At 47.2% G+C, this 19,742-nt stretch overlaps 1 protein-coding gene across 6 annotated transcripts in view; it reads right to left on the bottom strand.

Annotated features, from left to right (window-relative positions):
* marchf8 (membrane-associated ring finger (C3HC4) 8) overlaps nucleotides 1–19,742 on the bottom strand; it is a 60,199-nt gene that overhangs the window by 37,238 nt on the left and 3,219 nt on the right. For all 6 annotated transcript variants that reach the window (XM_076974167.1, XM_076974172.1, XM_076974169.1 and 3 more), the window contains exon 2: nucleotides 9,549–9,727. In XM_076974167.1, the coding sequence (XP_076830282.1) occupies nucleotides 9,549–9,653 (105 nt within the window). In that variant the 5' untranslated portion in view covers nucleotides 9,654–9,727. The remainder of the gene's footprint in view (nucleotides 1–9,548; nucleotides 9,728–19,742) is intronic.

Here is a 19,742-nt window from a genome sequence, read left to right as displayed (position 1 = left end):
TAGTCGTTTTCTAGTCGTTTACTGAACTTTGACCCGACGAGTCTCGGGGGCCTGTGAGGGACCACTATTCTCATTCTGGAGGTTCTCCACGACCCCGACCGATTCTCCTCTAACTCAGACGCACCCAAATATTCTCTCTTTGAAAGCAGGTGCCAAGCTGTTGTCGAACAGCTGTCTGAATTAGTCCTCGCTGTGACGCGTGATTGATGGTAGACTGCTAACTGTCTGGAGAGGAGGGTTCATGCACATTTCTCTTTTTGTAACAGGAAAAGTAACAGCTCCTTCACATAACATCCATGAACAAGTGGAGGTAACATCTGGCATATTCTCCAGAGTGCCATCGATATATCCAACCAGGTCCATTTCTGCTACAATAACCACTGTCATATGCCAATATCCAATTAACAGGCACAGAAAGTACAGCAGCAGCATATTACAGTAAAAAATTATTAGAAATTAAAATAAAATGATCAAAGAATAAAACAACGATCAAATATCTAAACACCCAAAAGATCTTCTGAGGTAGTTGGATAAAAAAAAAAACTGGCACTACCAAGTCCATGATTACAGACATCTTGAACAAATATCTCTAATACATCTTCAACAGACTTCTGTACAAAATCCACCCAGAGCAGATGGTGATATTTTCCCGCTGACATCTTCTGGTGTGTCTGACCCCTCATTACTTAGTTCATTTTTTTACAAACAATGTTTCACGCCAGCAAGGGAGCAAGGATGTAAAAAGCCATCTAGGCGCCTATTGTGCAGGGAGGCGTTCAGAGGGAAGTCTGGGTGGAGCTTGGTGCCTGAAGGTCTCAGTTCTCCCCCTGCAGAATAACGCTCCATGAGTCACGGTGACCCACATTAATTTTAGGTAAAAAAAAAATAAAAAAGCAAAAAGAGAAATAAGCCATATAATCAGCTTAGTGTGTGCAATTTGTTAAATGGATTAGATTAGATCATTTTTTCTCTGTGATGCACACAGAGGAAAAAATTAAAAATGAATTATTTTGAACAATAAACTCCATATAGGAAATGAAACGGTAAATTGCTATATAGACCTGAAGCACTAATGCAGTGCATCGGACGTCAGTGGAGTTGAGGAGAGGATGAGAACACAGCAGGTATCACATGGCTTGCTCCATTAAACTATTAGAGGTAGCATGCTGGTCTCATTTAAAAGCTCAGGTCTCCAAGCCCTTCACAATGCATGCCTTTTGCGTTCAAAGGGCAACCAATCAGAAAAGGGTCTCTGTTCAGTGACTTCACCGTCATCACACAGTGGTCCACAGCGGCCTGTCGCCCCACATGTTTGAGGCAGACGGCAGTGCTGGGAACTGTCTGGTTTGGAAGGGGCGTGGCCGTTGTGGGCGTGGCCTTTGTGGCGTTAGCTCTCGACGGTTCACCTCTGATACTGACATGGTGCTCTCGACGAGAGCGTCACGGTAACGCCCGGGGACCTCATCTGACAGCTGCCGCTCCTCCACAGGTCTGGAGCTCAGGAACAGAACAGAAAAGCCGCTTGAAGAGGCTCCTTCTGTGCTCGGATCCGCTCGTCTGCCATGTGCTAAGCAGGCGTGGGCTCAGCCCCCAGCATGGAGATGCCCCCCCCCCCCTTTAAAAGGCAGCCTCCACCTTGTTTGTTCTAGTCTTCTTGTCAGACCTCTCTGGCAGCATTGCACCTTTGCAGAAACACCTTGAAGAGTGAGCTCTGCGTGCGTTTGCCTGTAGAATAGGGAAGAGAGAGTCCTGCATGGCTCTGGTCTGATGGTTGGAACAAAGCCTGCGATCAGTTCCCCTCACGTTCCTCCCGTTTCCCTCCAAATCTGCATCTCGGCAGAGGGAACAGGTGCTTCTCACATCCCATAAACAGCAAGCCGAGTATCTATAACCAGCCCTGCTGCCATCATGTCTTCTATGTGGATGCATCCAGCTTTAAAATCATCTGTTCATGGATGAGGTCGTGTGGATAAGAACCCACTGAGGTGCAAACACCAAACCGTGAGAAATCTCACAGTCCGTTTATCAAAGGATACCTGTCCGAACAAGTCATCCCGACCGGAGTCATGAACGCAAATAAACCACCAAACTAAAGCTCCTATGGTTGCTATGGCAATTTAGACTTCCATTCCAACATAACTCTTGCCCTCAGTGGGAGTCTCGTAGCGCTGACCCGTAAATGCCTCTACAATCACATTCAGAAGCCCCCCTGTCCCGGTCACGACGCTTACTGGCTGTGCTACACCGCCCGTCGGCGCCAGCGCCTGGTATCAGTGTACGTAAAGGACGAGGACGTCCTCACCTGGTCCACACTACACCCTCGAGGACCTCCTGCCTGTTCTCTATCTGACAGCAGGAAGCCTCTGTTGCACAAAGCGGAGTGACACGCAGCACGTGACACGCAGACCCATTTGAAAAGCGTCGCGTCCTCACAGGGAGATCAACGTGAAGTCAGCAATGAAAATCATGTTTCATCTGGAAGGCCATTACAAATCAGCAGACAGACTCCATGTTGTCTCGGGGAGAGTTTCCCTTGACGCCTGCAGTCACCCCACATCCAGACCAACAGGGTCTGCCAACGCTACTGCTGTCAAACACGTGGCCATACGCAACAACACCACAGCCAAGGAGTATAGTCAGATGAAAGGAGGAGAAAAAATAACTTATTTAGACCAAACTACTGTTGGGAAATGGTTACCCCAGCAACCAGCAGTCTTGGCTTATCCGCCAAAGCATCAGTTTCTGCCATCGCTCACTCCGTCCCAGCAGGACCACAGAGGTCATGTTCAACACGCCCCTCGGGTCATTCTCTGGTCACACATGAAAACGCATACATAAAAGCAGGATGTGTGTGTGTGTGTTATATTTTATATATAAAGAGAAAAAGAACAAAAACAACCCCCCTCTTGAAATCAGCTGCTGTTGTAAGAAGCGTCCCCACCCCCCCCAATTTATTTTCATGATGAATCATATATCTCTCCAGCTACCTGTTGGCATTATAATTGAAAATCAGAAAAATTTAAATCTGCGTTTTTTACTGCTCTGATTTTCTTTTTCTTTGGGGACCTCAGAAACACCCATATTGCTCCAGACATCCTCAATATGCACAGAGGAGATTACCTGTCCCTCATACCCTACACAACTTTACAGGACTATACAAACTGTATTTGAAAACCAGCACTGAAGCCTTTGAGGACACACACACACACACACACACACACACACACACACACACACACACACAATTAACCATCAACAGCTCGATGAGCCAAGACTTCCACATATGGCTGTCAGCTTAGCAGAGAACACCCGTGTCGCACCTATCGGTGTGAGGGGAGACTCCTGATCGCTGTGCAGACTACAGATGCTCCGAGTCTGCAGGAGCTTTGTGTCTCTGGACATGTTGTGGCTGATGAATGTACTGCCAACGTCTGAACCGATATTCGAGCAGAGCTTAACGGGGTAGCTCGGTCAAAAATGCTAATCTTGCTGACAGCGAGTGAATACAAATAGTCACCAATTAGCATTATGCAAATGGCGCCATGTTAACGAGGGAGAGCTGCTTCAATTGACTTTTAGCCACGTTAGCATGTTTGGGCAATTTATCCTTTGAATAGAATGAACAGAAATGCTATTTCCAACTCTGTGCAGCTGTGACACCCCACTAATCCCTTTACACAACAAGAGGCTTAAACAGCGATTTGTCTTTCCCTAAGGGCAGGACGGCTGTCCAGCAGGAGCACACATCCCCATGTGCTCACGCCGGCACATTCACACACTTAAGGACCTTAAACGAGCTAATCTCCTCAGGCTGATAGGCTAATGATAATGTTACAATGAGAAAATGATGAAGTTTTAGTGTGTGCATGTCCAAACACACACACACACACACACACACACACACACACAAGTGTGTGAAGATCAAGACAATGGTGCAGCAGGATGAGGGCTTCTGCTTCTTCCCGCACTTTGGCAGAGCGCCTTTAAATAAAATAAAATAAAATCACCCAGGAACGCAACTGATTCCTGAGCGAGTGAATCATCAGGACTGGGAGAGTCCAAGAACCCCAATCAACATGTCAGCATTAATTAGGCGCCACTCGAAGACATGCATGAAAGCTGCAGAGGATTGAGAAGAAAGGAGAGGAGGAGAGAAGGGAGGAGGAGAGAGGAGGAGAGAGGGAAGGAGAGATGGCCAATCTCAAAGAGCCCCTGGAGAGCAGGTCAAGCTGTGGGACAGATGAGGCAGGGGGCAGAAGGTTCCTACAGCCCGGTTCAGCCCAGGAAAGGTAGCGATGCTGCACTGGTCAAGCCCTAAAGCAGACAGGCTGGGCTAGACAGGAAGTGATGTCGGGGGGTTAATTAAGGGCCATCACGCGGCTACTGTGCTCCTCCCCCCATTAACCACTCTGCCCCCGCACCGCTCAGGGTAGGAAAGGGCTCTCGGCACTTTCCCGGACATCTTTCTCCAGCACTACTTTACTCTGAACGGTGTCTTAAGAAACCGTTCTGTTGTTTTTTAAAATACATAATACATTTCTTAAGCCTAAAAGGAGATTAGCTCAGGGCATAGTAAGATTGCCTTAATGGGTAGAGCCTAGGGAAGAGAATGAGAGGAGGAGAGAAGGAGTGGGGGAGAGGGGGAGAGGGGGAACACAAAAGAGGAAATGAAGTAATGGAGTATCACACCTGCAGGGCGATGGACAACCATATTGGGATTTTCGCAGATGACTTCACAAGGATGTCCGGTTCGATAAAAAGGACATGTCGGTCCCACGGTTGCCTAAACACCCCGCAGTCCGAATGCCCGAGTGACCCTCCGGCATCTCAGTGGTCAGACACCGCGACTCCAGACAGCACCAAGTAACCTTACACCTGCAACCTGTTTTTACCATCTCTTTAATAAATGCAGGAAACCAATCATCTAATAAACATCAAATTAAAGAACCATTGTGAGGCCTGTGTAATACAATTTTAATGCAACAATGTGTATTTAAAGTCACTGCACAGCTGTTGATGCCCGCAGGCTTGAAGCTACGTGTCCTCCATTCCACATTTAATTATGTTTTTCATCGGTCCAGATCTCGAGTGGCCATGGCGTATCTGTTGGGAGTGTCGGGGACTCTTCTGTCTGGTCGACTGCTCCTTATAAACATAACCCACAAAAAGTCTAGGGCCGATCTGGAACACACAAAGCTGTGCAAAGGCTATTTATGAAGTTGACCTTGATACCCCTGCTTGTGACTGTAGTGGCGATATTAGACACCCCACTGGTGAAATGGCCCCCTCTCAGCCCAGAAGGGTGTGATGCAGTCGTGGAGAACACTCACACCGCACCGCTGAGGGATCCCACAGACCCTTCATCATCGTGCCCTTCGTGAATATAAGGGGAGTCAAGACACTCCACACTAATGTGCCTCCAGGACTGGCGTTACACCGCACTGTATTAACCCAGCCAAAAATAACCTTTAAGTGTTGATGTACACAAACCTGTGGGTCAGGAGAGAAAGCATCGGATTCTGAGCTTACGTCTAGTTTACGCAGCGTGATAAAATGTTCCTTTAATGAGCAGGGAATCATCTGTACTATTAAACATGATGAGATGATGCAAACTACATTTCTCTTCCACCGCCAGCAGCCAAACTGTGAAATTCCACAGAAGACCTCACATGCATCAACTTCAAACGTTCTGGTCCTGAGTGTGCGTCCGTGCACAGTTCTCCCCAGGGGCCACGGCCCCGTGTCTGGGCTCCAGGCCTGAGGGGGTCCCGCGGGCCAACTCGCACGAGCCCCCCGGCGAGAGCAGCTGGCACTGACCCCCACGAGAGCCATCTCAAAACCACGAGGAGTCACACACGTCTGCCACGGCTCCCGCAGACAGGCAAGAGTGGAGATGACAGCCATCAAAGGACATCTAGACATCTAGACAGCTCAGAAAGGAACCAAAACCTGACCACACAGCAGGAAGTGATGATTAAATAATGTATTAATTGATTAAATTAAAAAATGACTTCAAGATCAAAACATTATACATTATACATGGCCATAGTGAGGCAAACTATGAGGCATCTGAGCAGAATCATGTATACATTTGAAGTAATTTGCACATCTTCAAAGCTCGTCTTTGTTACAAGAGGCTGGCTGTTTGGTTATGTTGGGCAGACACCTCAACCCAAAACTGTGATGAGCAGATCCCCAAATGTGTTGTACAGGTGCCTCCTGTACAGAGAATTCAGAGTGCTTCAATGTCACACTGCTGGTGTATGTAAACTGCTGTCAGCCGCGTCTCTGGGCCCAGCACAGAGCAGATGCTCCGAGCTCAGGCGATAACACTCTTCACGTCAACCAGGAACCCGAACACACAAGGCAGTGGGTTCAACAGGCATGTCAGGAATCAAAATGGCACCTTCATCTCCGCCAGAGAGATTATAGTGTTGACAACGCTGGAAAACTGCCCCAGCAAGATAGCGCCTGCGTTCAAACCCTGCCGCAGCGCGGTGGACACCTCCCCTCCAGAAACCCCACGCCTTCAACGACATACGTCGTTTCGCAGAACTCAGAGACCGGCAAACTTCGATTTATTCAGCAGGAAATACTTTCGGCAATATGGCAGCCCCCCCCCCCCCCCCCCAGGCACCGTGCGCGTCAGCGAGGCCTTAGAGAAGATCACCCCACCCAGGAATCATGGCACATGCACAGGGCGGGTTTTGTTTTTTTTTATTTATTTGCACCAAATAAAAATTCAAGAACTTCAAAGAGTAATACCCACAGCAGAGTGTTTTAAGTATACAACATTCCTCCCTTTTTGGTTCACTGGAGCGTGTGTGTGTGTGTGTGTGTGTGTGTGTGTGTGTGTGTGTGTGTGTGTGTGTGTGTGTGTGTGTGTGTGGGGGGGGGGGGGGGTTGGTGCTGTCATGCCGTAAGTGTCTACTCACGCCCAGCTTAACAGAAACAAAAGAAGGCTTCTCCAGAAATGGAGGTGTATATACTCTCTGGCTTCTCCAGAGAAGAGGGCGTGTTCTCCAGAGAAGAGGGCGTGTATGTTCTCTGGAGATCTGCAGAATAGTGTCAGACTGGACTTTCTGAAGCCCTCTTCAAATCCCGCATCTGTAGCAGCATTCAGCGCCATAGACGCGTTTGACTAGAGCGTCGCACAAACCAGCCAGCATCGGCTGCTCCGACGTTACATACTAATCAAGGCAGCGATGTCACTAATCATGTCATCAATATGTATTAGGACACAGCGGGAGGGCAGCAGGCCAGACAACAGCGAGGGTCAACGGTGGCAGAGGACACGGGAGCGCCGGGTCCACGACATGCGATCCACTCCTTCTGCCATGAACATTTGCAGGCACTTTGTGTGTGAACGGCAGCTGACACTGAATCTAAAGCAGTGGGAAGCGGTCAGTTTATTTATTTATTTATTTTAATCCACACACAGAAGAGGAGTTTGTCTGCAACAAGCAGATGGGCCGGGCTGTCTCTGACTAAGTGCCAACCACTGCTGTGCATGCTGGGAGAGCGAACACACACACACGCACACGCGCGCACGCACGCACGCACACACGCACGCACACACACACACACACACACACACACACACACACACACACACACACACACACACACACACCTAGCTCTAAAGGTGTAATGAAGGCAGGCGCTCACAAATGCGGACGCCAGACACACAGCCCTCCGTGCAGGGCAGAAGAAGATGAAGAAACACTCACAGAGTCCACCTATGAATCTCAGATCAGTTGAAAACACAAGCTACTGCGGTACGAGCGACAGAAACGTGGCAGCCAGGATCAGACCTCTGAACGAAGCGTGCAGGTGTGTACCTAGAGCCTAGCTGCGCTCCACAGACTCATCGTGTTCCTTCACAGCACCCAAACATGGAACAATCCCCAGTTCTTTGATTTGCAGACTTACGCCCACTCACGAATTCCACACGCCTTTCGAGAAGCTCAAAGCCAAAAGCAGCAAAGTAGAAGCATCTGCTCTTAACTCTCCGTTAAGACAAACTCTCCGTGCACCGTGGGCCACGCCAGGAACCTGATACTCCACCCAGGCCACCTGAAGCCCAGGCTGTGTGCACACCTTTCCGTCTCACCCCAGGACAGCCGTGTGGGCGGCAGGGGGAACCCGAGGAGAACCAGGCCACACGCTCGAAGCGAAACATGTCACCGCCGTGACGCTTGCCGAGTTCTGCCAACAGCAGAGCGGACAAAGTCGACCGGGCCCGAAATGCCAACCAAGGCAGACGCATTAAACGTACAGTTAAAGACCGGGAGGCATGACAAACACTGAGTAATACTGTCAGCGATTTAGATACCACCCTTATCTAGGGTTTATTTTAAGCTGTGGCGTGCAGCTCACAGTGAAGAAGAGCTCCCTGGAAGCAGCCAGGATTAGTGAGTGACGCGCCAGTATTTAAGCGTTACCTTCCTGCTGTTTAAGTCTCCTCTCTAGCGAGCTTTGACAGGCCCTGGCAGCCCGTGGGCTCGTCACTGACAGCACGTTCATTAGTGTCATCTTCCAGTCACCCTTCTCAAACAATCTCCAGGACTAAAACAGAAGGCGCAGTCAGCAGATTTTTGCCTGTCCTGCATGGCTGCAGTAGTACTTGTGCATGCGTGAATGCCTGTGTGTGTGTGTGTGTGTGTGTGTGTGTGTGTGTGTGTGTGTGTGTGTGTGTGTGTGTGTGTGTGTGTGTGGGGGGAGGGGGGGGGGGGGTGTTGCTAGTGGGCCTTACGGTAAATGTTGAGCTCGTTATGAACCAGTGACCCAGTAAATAAATAAATAAATAAAGAGTTCTCCACAGCCCTGTGTGTTGCCTGCACCCCTGACGAGACAGAAGAGCTTCGGTCATGTGGCTCCAGCTACCGACATCTGGCCTCTTGCTGGTCTGACACAACCTGATGTCATTATCCTGATGTCATTATACGAGCAGAGACGGGCGGCCTGCCATCTTCTGGGCAGGAGCGTAGCCACAGGCCTGCCCCTGCGCACCCACCCCTGCCTCAAACCACAGCCTCCTGGCGGGGGCGGGGAGCCGGCGTTAGGCTTTCGTTTCAGGCTATTGCTGGACAGCAAAAGACTAGATGAGCCTAGTCTCGCCTTGGGTTACAGAAACAGCCGCTTTCTTTTCTAGTTCTCGTCACATGGTACGTTTTGCCTAATCATCCTCCCTCGACTTCTCTTACTGGAACCAACTCCACCCTCTGCTCCAAACATACACACACACAAACACACACACACACACACTTCCTCTGGCTCACCAACTTCCTTTATTGTAGACAAAGCATGTAACTGGAGGGGAGGTGATGCACTGCTGATGTTTTCACCAGCATCAAACCGACCAGCCGCCATGCAGAAAACCCCCACTGCTAACACGGACTGCGGTACACAGCACAGAGGAGTCGGACCCTTAGAGGTCCGATTCTGGTGGGGTCGACCACTAAAAGCTCCTGCACTACAGAACCATGGGCTCATTGAAGCGGAGGTAGAGACAGTGAGCTGGTCTCCACGGTGCTGAGGACACTCACCTGTTTGTCCCGGTCCTTGTCCTTGGCTTTCCCACTGGTGCCAGACCCCCTGGAGGAAGTGACATCACGGGGGATGACAGAGATCTGATGCAGTGGCATGTTCATCCCAGCGGCCAGTGGAGCTCACACACACTCAAACTGGAAGCAGCAGCATGATGGGGAGAACCATTAATCCAAACCTGAGAGAGAGAGAGAGAGACTGTATAACAGTAGTCACACAACCAAGTATTTACGCACACACACACACACACACACGAAAATGCAATTACCAGTAGGGTTTCAAGCAGTTAACTGCACAAAGATGTAATTAATGCAAGTGAATGCAATCCTTGTAGGAGTATATTTAAAACATTATGAGCAGTTCTACACAGCTGAAATGTCAAACGTTCTTGACTCTGAACTCACTCCGATATTCCCACTGAAAGATCCAGCATATCAAATCCATTTCTGCCAAAGGTTCATTAATGCCGCATGAACCGAAATGTCCAATAATCGCAAATCACGTCAGCCAAACCATCGACAAATTCCAGTGGATCACACACACACACACACACACACACACACACACACACACACACACGCACGCTGCTCGCCCTCGCGTGCATAACGAGGCGTTTATTCACGAGCGCGCGCGCGTGCTCCTCCCGTGCCGAGACGTCCTTCAACTCCCACCTGGGCACGCGCTGCATTCCTGCGCTCGTCCTGCCACTCCGCCACCTGCTGCCTCCACCTGCTGCCTCCACCGCGCCTACATCTCTCACCGGTGTGGCCCGCGCCAACTGCGCAGCGCTGCCATACGGGCGGAGCTGGGAGACGGCCAACGGCCCTCCAGGCGGGACCGGGTCGGAACCGCGCGGCCAGGCACGTTGGGCTGGAGGCGACGCGATTGCAGCGAGCGACACGGGGAAGCGAAGCACTTCATCGCATGAAAGCCCGCCGGGCCACGAGCACCTCATTCATCGTTGTGGCGCAGTGGTGGTGTGTGAGTGGGACCCGCAGTGATGGTGGAGAAAACGTTCAGTATGATAACGTGACAACCGACAGCAGGAGGTGACCGGTACCACTAAACACGTTACACTGCTCACATACAGAATCCAGTTGTGCTAACCGGCCGTCTGTGGTCCACTCACAGAGGCTCTCCTCCTGGCTGGTGCAGGATCATCAATAAGACACGTGGTTCTGACCCATCAGTCCCAGGACACTAGTACACGTAACGCTCACTGAAGCGTTCAGTGCATCTTAAGGTCTTGTAGGCTTGCATAAAGTCGAGAAAATTCAGTGTGTTGATGTACCGAGTATAAACCTCCACAATGAGCACTTCAGGGTCACTTGTCTAGCATTAAGAATCTGAATTGACCCCATTTGAAAATGTAAAATAAGATCCAAACCAGTGTGACATTAAATGTTTGCGTTACACTGGTTTGGGCATCAGTTACTGAGTATAACTTGCTTGGGTACTTATTAAAAAGCTTTAAAAAAAAGGACATTTCTGGAAAGGACTCCCTGAAATAGCGGGGAGATTAACATCTTTTTCCTCCTTTACATATAGCTGACAACAGCCATTAGTTTGGCTAAAAATGCAACAGACTCTTGCAACTCCTGCAGAAATCTGACATCAGTGCAGTGACCTACACAGGCGGAGGAGAAGTAATGACACTTACGACTGGCTAAAGGTTGATTTATTGGGAGAGGTGCAGTGATGCATTCTAGAGGAAATATTTCAGCAAAGTTACAAATGACAACTAGGCAAACAGGCACATGCTACCCCTCAAACATTTTATAATGTCTCAAAATGCCAAAGCTCAGAGGCTCTTCAGCTGAGCCATATAAGGGGAAAATAGTTTTCAGCTCTATTCTGTGAGGCTCAAGCTGAAATGATATACAACCCCACACTACTGGATAGGTGCAGCTGCATGATGTATAACCCAACCATGAAGAACCGTACCAGCCCAGTACATGCAGCAGGAGTTGCCATCATATGCCCATGCAAATCTAGCTGACAGGGTGTCGTGTTTTCTTTGTCATTAACAAAGCAAGCTTCCTGGATTCCCGTTTTTATACGTAACCGGAGCGGGACGATTTTTGACTTGGGGGGAATTGTCAGGTTTCCCAGCCTGTATGGTCATGGTGCAGTATTGGACCTGCTCACCCCAGGTGGACTCCACATCCACGCTGCATTAGAACTGCTTGCAAAAGTCAGACTTTCACAGTGCAGTGATGCTGTACAGATACATCTCTCCACGGCCCACTGTCTCTCTGTGTGTGTGTGTATGTGTGTGTGTGTGTGTGTGTGTGTGTTGACCTGCTAGCTGCTAGTTCAGTGTGAAAGTGGGCTGCAGGGGAGGTCAGGATGTGCCAGACAGACAGACAAAGAGACGGACAGTGAGAAAGAGCTCTCCAGCCATGCAATACTGCACTGTCAATGTCAAAATGAGCAACATAAATGCTGAATCACAGCACAAACTCTCCATGAACTCAGACATGAAATCCACTAATGTTCAGTGCTTAACAAGAGTATTGCAAAAACTATAAAATGGAACAAAAAACATTTGTCTTTTTGTTGTGTGTGTAGAAGCTCTTGGGGTAGAACATTACATCAGGAAGAAAAAAAAACATTCAAAAAGATGCATAGTCTTATTTTCAATTTTCTTCAAGTGGAAAGGTAATCTTAAATCATTCATGGGTACTACAGTATTCTACACTAGTGAGCTACTGCCTGTGATGCCCAGAGCTCGACGATGCGGCCGTCCAGCTGTATGGGTCAACACAAGCTTGTCAGGTAGCCCTCTTCCAGGAAGCCATGATAAACTTGCAATATCCATTCATGGTCAAATGAGCACTCAGAACCCAGACACTCGAGGATGGGTCTCCTCATTTGCACCTGTGCATAAGTGGCACGGTCAGACAGTCCCCACGGTGTGCCAACATGAAAACAGGAAGGTCCTGGAGCGATCTTGGGCAGTGCCCGCTGAGAGGGACTCATCTTCCTGTTCTTTACTCAATCACAGGGTCTTAAACCCGACCAGAAAGTGTTTGGATCCACTAGATGTCTTGGAGATTAATCTTTATCTGTATCGACACACCTCATGGTTTATCGGTTATCTTCCCTCTCCGAGTCCAGGCAGGTTCTGATAGCATCTTTGGCTATAGCCATGAAGCAAAGCTGAAATGCTTCTTTTTGTGTTAAGGAACATACACTAGTGTATACACACAGTTAGTGCCTATACACACACCCACCTATACGAATTCCACAAACCTACACAAACACAAAGTGTGTGTGATGAGCAGTGTTCACGGCCTTTACAGGAGCAGGTTACCCGGGTGTGAGAAGGGAGAGTTAACGTATAGAGATTAGGACTTGCTGTGTGACGACCTCTTTATACCGTCTACTTCAACACTATGTCCCATACATAAAACATTTTAGTTTATTAAAGTTTATTAAAACACTAGCAGTCTCTGTTAAATAGTAATATAATATTTCATAGATGCCTTTCATGATACCAGAACATGAAACTAAGAGAACACAATACATGAGCCCTTGTATCCAGCCTTGATGTGGCCCTTCACGTGGGTCTAGGACACAAAACGCCCCTTCCCCAGGGGCAGGAGGGACAGACAGGGGCAGGAGGGACAGACAGGGACAGCTGCACATCACCACAACAGTGGGAAGTTGAATGCAGACCATGACAGCACTTAAAAATCAAAATAACGTTTTGGGACTGTAAACAGATCTGAGCAGGAAGCCAGTGTGTGTTGGGAGTATAAGAGCTGCGTGTTCTTTTAAGCCGATCTATCCAAGAATGCTAGCAGCTGCATTCTGGGCGATCAGCAACATGTTTTAATCCACAGGCAGGAAGTTCATAAGGGACAGCAGTGCTGTAGTCTAATCTAAATGGGATAAATCCACGAGTACATCAGCTACAGGCTGGGAAAGAGGAGGATATAATCTGGCAACATTCCTCAGCCACAAGTATGCAGTACTGTGGACATTTTTAAAATGTGACCATCAAACAATGCCGAATTTAAAATTTAAGCTCAATGGTCTAAGGAAGGCATAAATCTGTTATATTTGGGTGGGATATAATTATTCTGGCTTCAGGTTTAACTTTATGTAATGTAAGCCATCCAGATCTTTATATCCGTCAGGCAGTTAATCAAAGCAAAAGGTGGCACCCTGTTCGAGGGTGTGGAGTGGATGTAGATTTATTTTCCGTAGAGCAATGGATCAGGAAACCATGATGTTTAATAGTACTGCCAAGGGGAAGCATTCATATGGAGGAAAAGGTAGTAGGCCAGGTTAGATGTTAAATGTAACATAAAGCCTCCATCCCCATTTATCACTGTGAACACATCCAGTCGAATATTCTGTCACTGAGAGTAGATCAGCTCTGGGAATATTGTTTAGACCAGTGAAACAAGCATCACTAAGGTCTATGGCAGGCGTACTCAACTAAATTTGTCCGCGGTCCAATTTTGGCAGATACCTGTGACCTGAGGTCCGGTGCGGCGGGGGTGGCGAGCGTAAGTTCTTGAGCGGGGGTGGCGAACGTAACACTCGTGACGGAGTGTTTTTTCAATGGCCCTGAATTAAATGCTACGGTTTTGTTTTGGTCCGTATCCAGTTAATCAGGAATGAGATTGGGTCCGGACAGGACTGCGTTCGGGTCCGGATCCGGACTGCGGTCCGCCAGTTGAGTACCCCTGGTCTATGGTAACAGCATCTTTGAAAAGCGAGGACCATGTTACGGGGAGGTGTGCGTGTGTGCACACACGCAGGACATACACATGCAGTTCAGACTGGTGTTTACACAATTTGTCATGCACTTGTTGCTCTCTTTCCAAATTCACGCTCAAGTACAACAACAATTGTTGAAGTTACGTTGAGTTCCTAACTGAAGCTGTAATTTGACTACATTATGTATACTGGATAAACCATACAGAGACCAGAACATTCTTGATCTATTAAAATGGGCAGTTTGCAGTTTAACCTTGATGCATAATCTGGGTTTCACTATAAATCAAATGGCCTCAGACAGTTGCTTACAGGCCGCACTGTACTTTATGGTTTAAACAAACAAGCGCTATTACAAACAGCACAGATTTGCATATATGCATATCTATAGTGCTGCGTGGTAGTTGTGCTGTTATATGCATCTCAATTACTGCAAACTGCCATAAAGCTATAGGGGAGCAAATCTGCTTCTTCATACCACTGACCCAGAACAGGAAGCCATAGGAACAATGATATAACTCGTATATCTTTCCACTCTGAAAGCTCACTCTTAAAAGTAGAACCTGACACTATACTACTAGGATCATATTGTCCCGATTTGCACTATATGGCTCAGACGGTTGTTTTCAATACTAAAAGCCATCTGCATCTTTTTAATATTTCAGTTCTGTCTCGTGCGAGTGTGTAAACCAACGCAGACTGACACTGTTTCTCTTTAATTTTACAGTTGGAGAGAAGAAAGAGGGGGAAAAAAAACGAGAGATGATCAATCACAATTGTCATGTCCTCTTCTGAACACATTGTGCTTTTGAAGCTCAATGAATTTGTTCCAAATTGTCTCCCTTTGCAGCCTGACCAAAATCACAGATTCACAACCCTGAAGTTCTAGTTCTGTATTATTTTTGAACATTTCCACTTTATGGTAATTAGACAATAACATGAGCTCATTGGTGCTGAAATGCTGCAGAAGTGAAAAATGCATTAACCTCATAAAAGGCCTTTAACTGCAAAACTGTGGAGGAAGAGAACCCTGACAGGCACTGACAGACGCAGACTACCTGCCCGAGTTCTCAATTAGTGCCAATACGTGAGCGGAAAAAAAAAGACTCCGCAGAAGAATTCTGTATAAAAAAATCCAAAAACTGAGGATGAATAAGACAGTTGTGTAAAGAATGTTGACTGATCACAAAATAAAGGAAAAACCATTCAGTTTCAGCCCTGAATCCAAAGAATTCACCACACCATTACAGAGAGACGAAGGAGTTCTGGTAGATAGCACTTTACGAAGTGTCTTCTGAGGTCATACCGCCACAAGCTTCAACAAGTCCACCTCATGAAGCAGACAACCTCTGGCTTTCAACAAAAAACAAAACAACCAAACTCACACCATAGCAGCTGATGACATTTCGCAGAGTTCAATGACACATTTCGCATCCTGACAAACAATCAAACCTACAGTCATAAAGTTAAAAAAATAGGAAAGGAAAGAGAGTTAAAAGCTAAGGGTTTAGATGTTTTTAGTTTTCTGATCTGCACCATTGGCTATTACAACTGCATTAACTGCATTAGTTGGAGGACACTTCCTGTTGAATGTGGAATTCAGGATTATTGATTCCTCGTCGTGAACTGGGGCAAATCACAGTGGCCAACTCCTTGACCTTAAATGAGGCTCCGGTTGCTATGCTACCAGCACAACGATGATGAGCGATGTTAGCAGCAGACATCTGTGGATCCGTAATCGCATCTTTATTAAAGACACCATTCAGACTGGACTTGTTGAGCAGCGCACCAATCAGGAAGAGCAGTGCTGGCATTTCCAACCAATCACAAACATTGTCTTAGTAACGCTTCAGCACACAGTTCTTTGTTTGCTTATCAAGGCTACGGCCTCTTTAATAATTCTGCTTTAACCTGTTCACATGACGACGGTCACACCAGACTCTCTGGCTTTGAATGGAAACTTATGCTTAAATGTCTTTGCACTAAAAATAAGTTAAACTGGAGACAAACCGTTAGACAAAGAAACCCGAAGCCTAAACCGCCGGGCGGGTTTCTGCTGGGACGTCTGCTAGGATTTCACCTCCGCACGAGGAGAGAGCACTGCCCAATCACGGAGCAGGAGCGACCGGGCTAAACACACCGGCCTCCTGGCGTCGGACCGCAGGAAGAGGAGAGGTCAAGCAGAGAGGCTGGACCCAACGTACACCGGGCGCTTATTCGCACAAAAACCCAGCAGCGTCTCAGTGAAGAGGAACACAGCAGCGCACGGAGGGGGCATGAGGCACACAGCCATGAAGAGACGTCTGCACCCAGCCCAGGGGCAATAGGGCACAAAAAGTCTGAACAAAATCAAGTCAATACACTGCATCTGAAGAGATACAGCACTGACTTCATTTGAATTATTCAGGACACAACGAACAAAGAAAATAAACAACCACTACACATCCACACCAAAGCATTTCAGCGTTTTTTAAGGTCTTTAAGAGCAGTAAACATTTTAGCCTACGTTAAAGTCATTGCTTTCGTGTAGGCTGCTGACCACTGATAGTACAGTAGGTAAATAATCGTTCTTATAGGCAGAACGAGGTTTGTTCTGACCAACTCGGGAGACGTGGAACATTCAGTTCAGTACAGTGGTCAGGGAATGCACAAAGCAACGGACTGTCTGTCTGCTATTACTTCCTTTGGTTTACACCTACAGTACTCAGAGTGGCGCATCTTTGTGTGAGTGCCTGACTCAGTGTTGTTGTGTGTGTGATCACAAGAAAAAGCCTGTGTGTAACATTAGTAAGCAAAAGAATTTCGTAGTTTGCTGGAACAACTCAGGAGCGTCTGAAGTGGAACCTCCTTTCGTATTCGATGCTGCAAGACAGAATCAATCACACTGATGTGTAAAACATGAGGTACTAAGCCATGATGGATAAGGGCAACATAAGAGTTTCCACCGATGGCAGCGAAATTTGCTCAAACCTCTAATAGAAAATCCTCATTGATTTCAATGACGCAATCAACTCGGCAAACAAAGTCATACTAAATTTAAAAAAACTTTGAATTTCAAGACATCAAGGCTGTTCTAAAAATATGAAAATTTTGGACATGATCGCGTTCTACCCATATATCCACCTTTTATCAGACACACAGGACAAAACGGGTTCATCAAACACCATCTTAGTTCACAGGAAGATCATCATGTGATTACAAATGCTGCTACAAATGCTGTGTATAAAGTGGGTTTATACACAAAGTATAAACCCACTTCTGCCTAACCCCCACCCACACCATGCATTACCCTTTAGCTAAGGCAAAATGTTAAAGTAGGTGGTATTAGAAGTATGCTAACGAAGACCATGCCAGATACCTATTCATTAGTTGCTGAACTATGTAAACATTTGCTTTTAATGACCCAATCTCAGGGCTCTTTTGAGATCTAGGGGAATAAATACTATGGACATAAGGTATGAGATCACTCTAGATTGCACATGATCAATACCCATTAACTGTATAGATTTCTGTGTACTAATCCAACAGAGGCATCGTATGATGCAGAATCACGTTTATCCTTTCATAGTACATCACATATCCATTTCATTATGTTCAGCTGGAATTAAAGTTTCCTTTTGATCTAGCCCGAGTTGAATGTAAGCACAGATAGGTACATGGCAGCTTTACCAGGGTGTCTAGCCGGGCCCTGTTGAGTGCACTCTTCCTGAATTACAGGAACACACAAGCTCAGACTAGTGTTCAGACCAGTCAAATCCCAAAAGAGCAGGAATGCATCAGATGCTTCGTTGTGTTATGTAACGTACAGCCAGAGTGAACCCAAAAGAATGTGCAAGCTTGTGCAGGCATCTAAAACCAACAATGTTTCAGCTGACAGTGTGCAGTTATACTAAAAATAACGTGTGTGGCATTCAGTCGGTGATGTATTCGCAAAAGATATTTTACCATGGCAATTAATTGTGACAGCATAAATACTGCATATTTGTTCAGGAATTAAATAATTGAATTATTGCATTTTAACTGGTCTAATACATGCACATACATATATGCATAAGCACGGTCACTTCAGACAGCCTCACAGACTACTGTCTTTTCTTTTAATGTGGACATGTTCATTTCAGTTGTAGCACTGATCCACATCCTGTATAAAACAAAGTGCCTCGGCAAGCTATACTGAAGATTCCAGAAACGCTATGAAAATTCTAATTAAAAAGGCAGCATGTTCACCAGTTCAGTGGCAGAGCTCAGTCTGCATGTTAATGCTGAACCAACACTAGGTCATTACAAATCCCCAAACAGAGATCTGGACGACTCTGGCCATTCTGACACGGTGAAAATGTGTGCTGTAGGTTTGGCTAACCTCATCACCCAGTAACACTTACTCCGACTCAGGAAACGGCCAGAAAATATCAAGCAAACAAAGAGGAAGGGGTCACCAGAGGGCAACAGTAAACGCAAGTGGAGTGTGTTGAGGAACAGTGCCAGTATCGAGGAGATACTCGAGGAGAAGACTTTTTTTCTGGACATCTGGAGCAGGCTTCAATTCTCTCAAGTACCCAAATTCCTTCCAAAGCACAGAGCCCTAAAGCGAAGGCATTCAAGTCATCACGTGCAGAGTAAAGCTAGCAGCAACATTGATGGATTGAAGTCACGTCGCTAAAGGAGTCAACACAAGGCTTAACAGGGTCAAAAAGTGAACAACTGGTGTGTGGGAGTGTGTGTGTGTGTGTGCTTAAGCATGTGTATATTAAGTGTACAAGATGTGCCAACCTAGCCAAAGGCAGAGTTTTGAGCAGGGCCACGTGTGGCCTACCTTATCCAACATGAGTCACAAGAGCTCCAGCTGTTTCTCAGGAGGCGTTTGAGGCCAAAGTCACTGCAAAACCTCCAAAGCAAAACCAGTGCAGAGAAACGCCGTTTTGCCCACTGCCCCAACCATCACCACGCAGGCCTTTAACATGGGTTGGACTTTGTTTCCACACCTTTGCATTATCTGGGAAAACATCCTCGCTTTGCTTAACAGACCAATGAGAATTGTGTAGGTGGGCGATTGCCCCTTAAGGGGGTGGGCAGATTTTAGCCCAGGAGCATAAATCAAAACTCTGGGGGCTTGTACTGAATATCTTAAGTCCAACAGTCCAGGAGAGTCAGAGTCACGCAACTCTGCGTTTCTCATTTTCTCAACATCTGTTCATGTGACGAGAGAGCGCTCGGCGTGGGACATGCTGGTCTTCTCGCAGCTAAGCGCACTCCAGAGAACCGGTACCTCGGCCTTCCGATACATGTGGCCTGAGAAACGCGAGCCAGTAGATGGCCAGGCAGAGGTCTGCAGGGACTGCGCTGGTGCAGGTTCACCCCCACATCACTCGCCAAATCACTGCAAGCGGCTGGGAGTGTCCCGTTTCAGGGCGGACCCTTGGCTCCCTGAAGGAACGTGGAGGAATAAACACAATCGATCACAC

This window comes from Brachyhypopomus gauderio, chromosome 15, assembly GCF_052324685.1.
Source record: "Brachyhypopomus gauderio isolate BG-103 chromosome 15, BGAUD_0.2, whole genome shotgun sequence".
Taxonomy (NCBI): domain Eukaryota; kingdom Metazoa; phylum Chordata; class Actinopteri; order Gymnotiformes; family Hypopomidae; genus Brachyhypopomus; species Brachyhypopomus gauderio.
The sequence above is the reverse complement of the archived record's forward strand: the minus strand, read 5'-3'. Positions and strand labels throughout refer to the sequence as shown.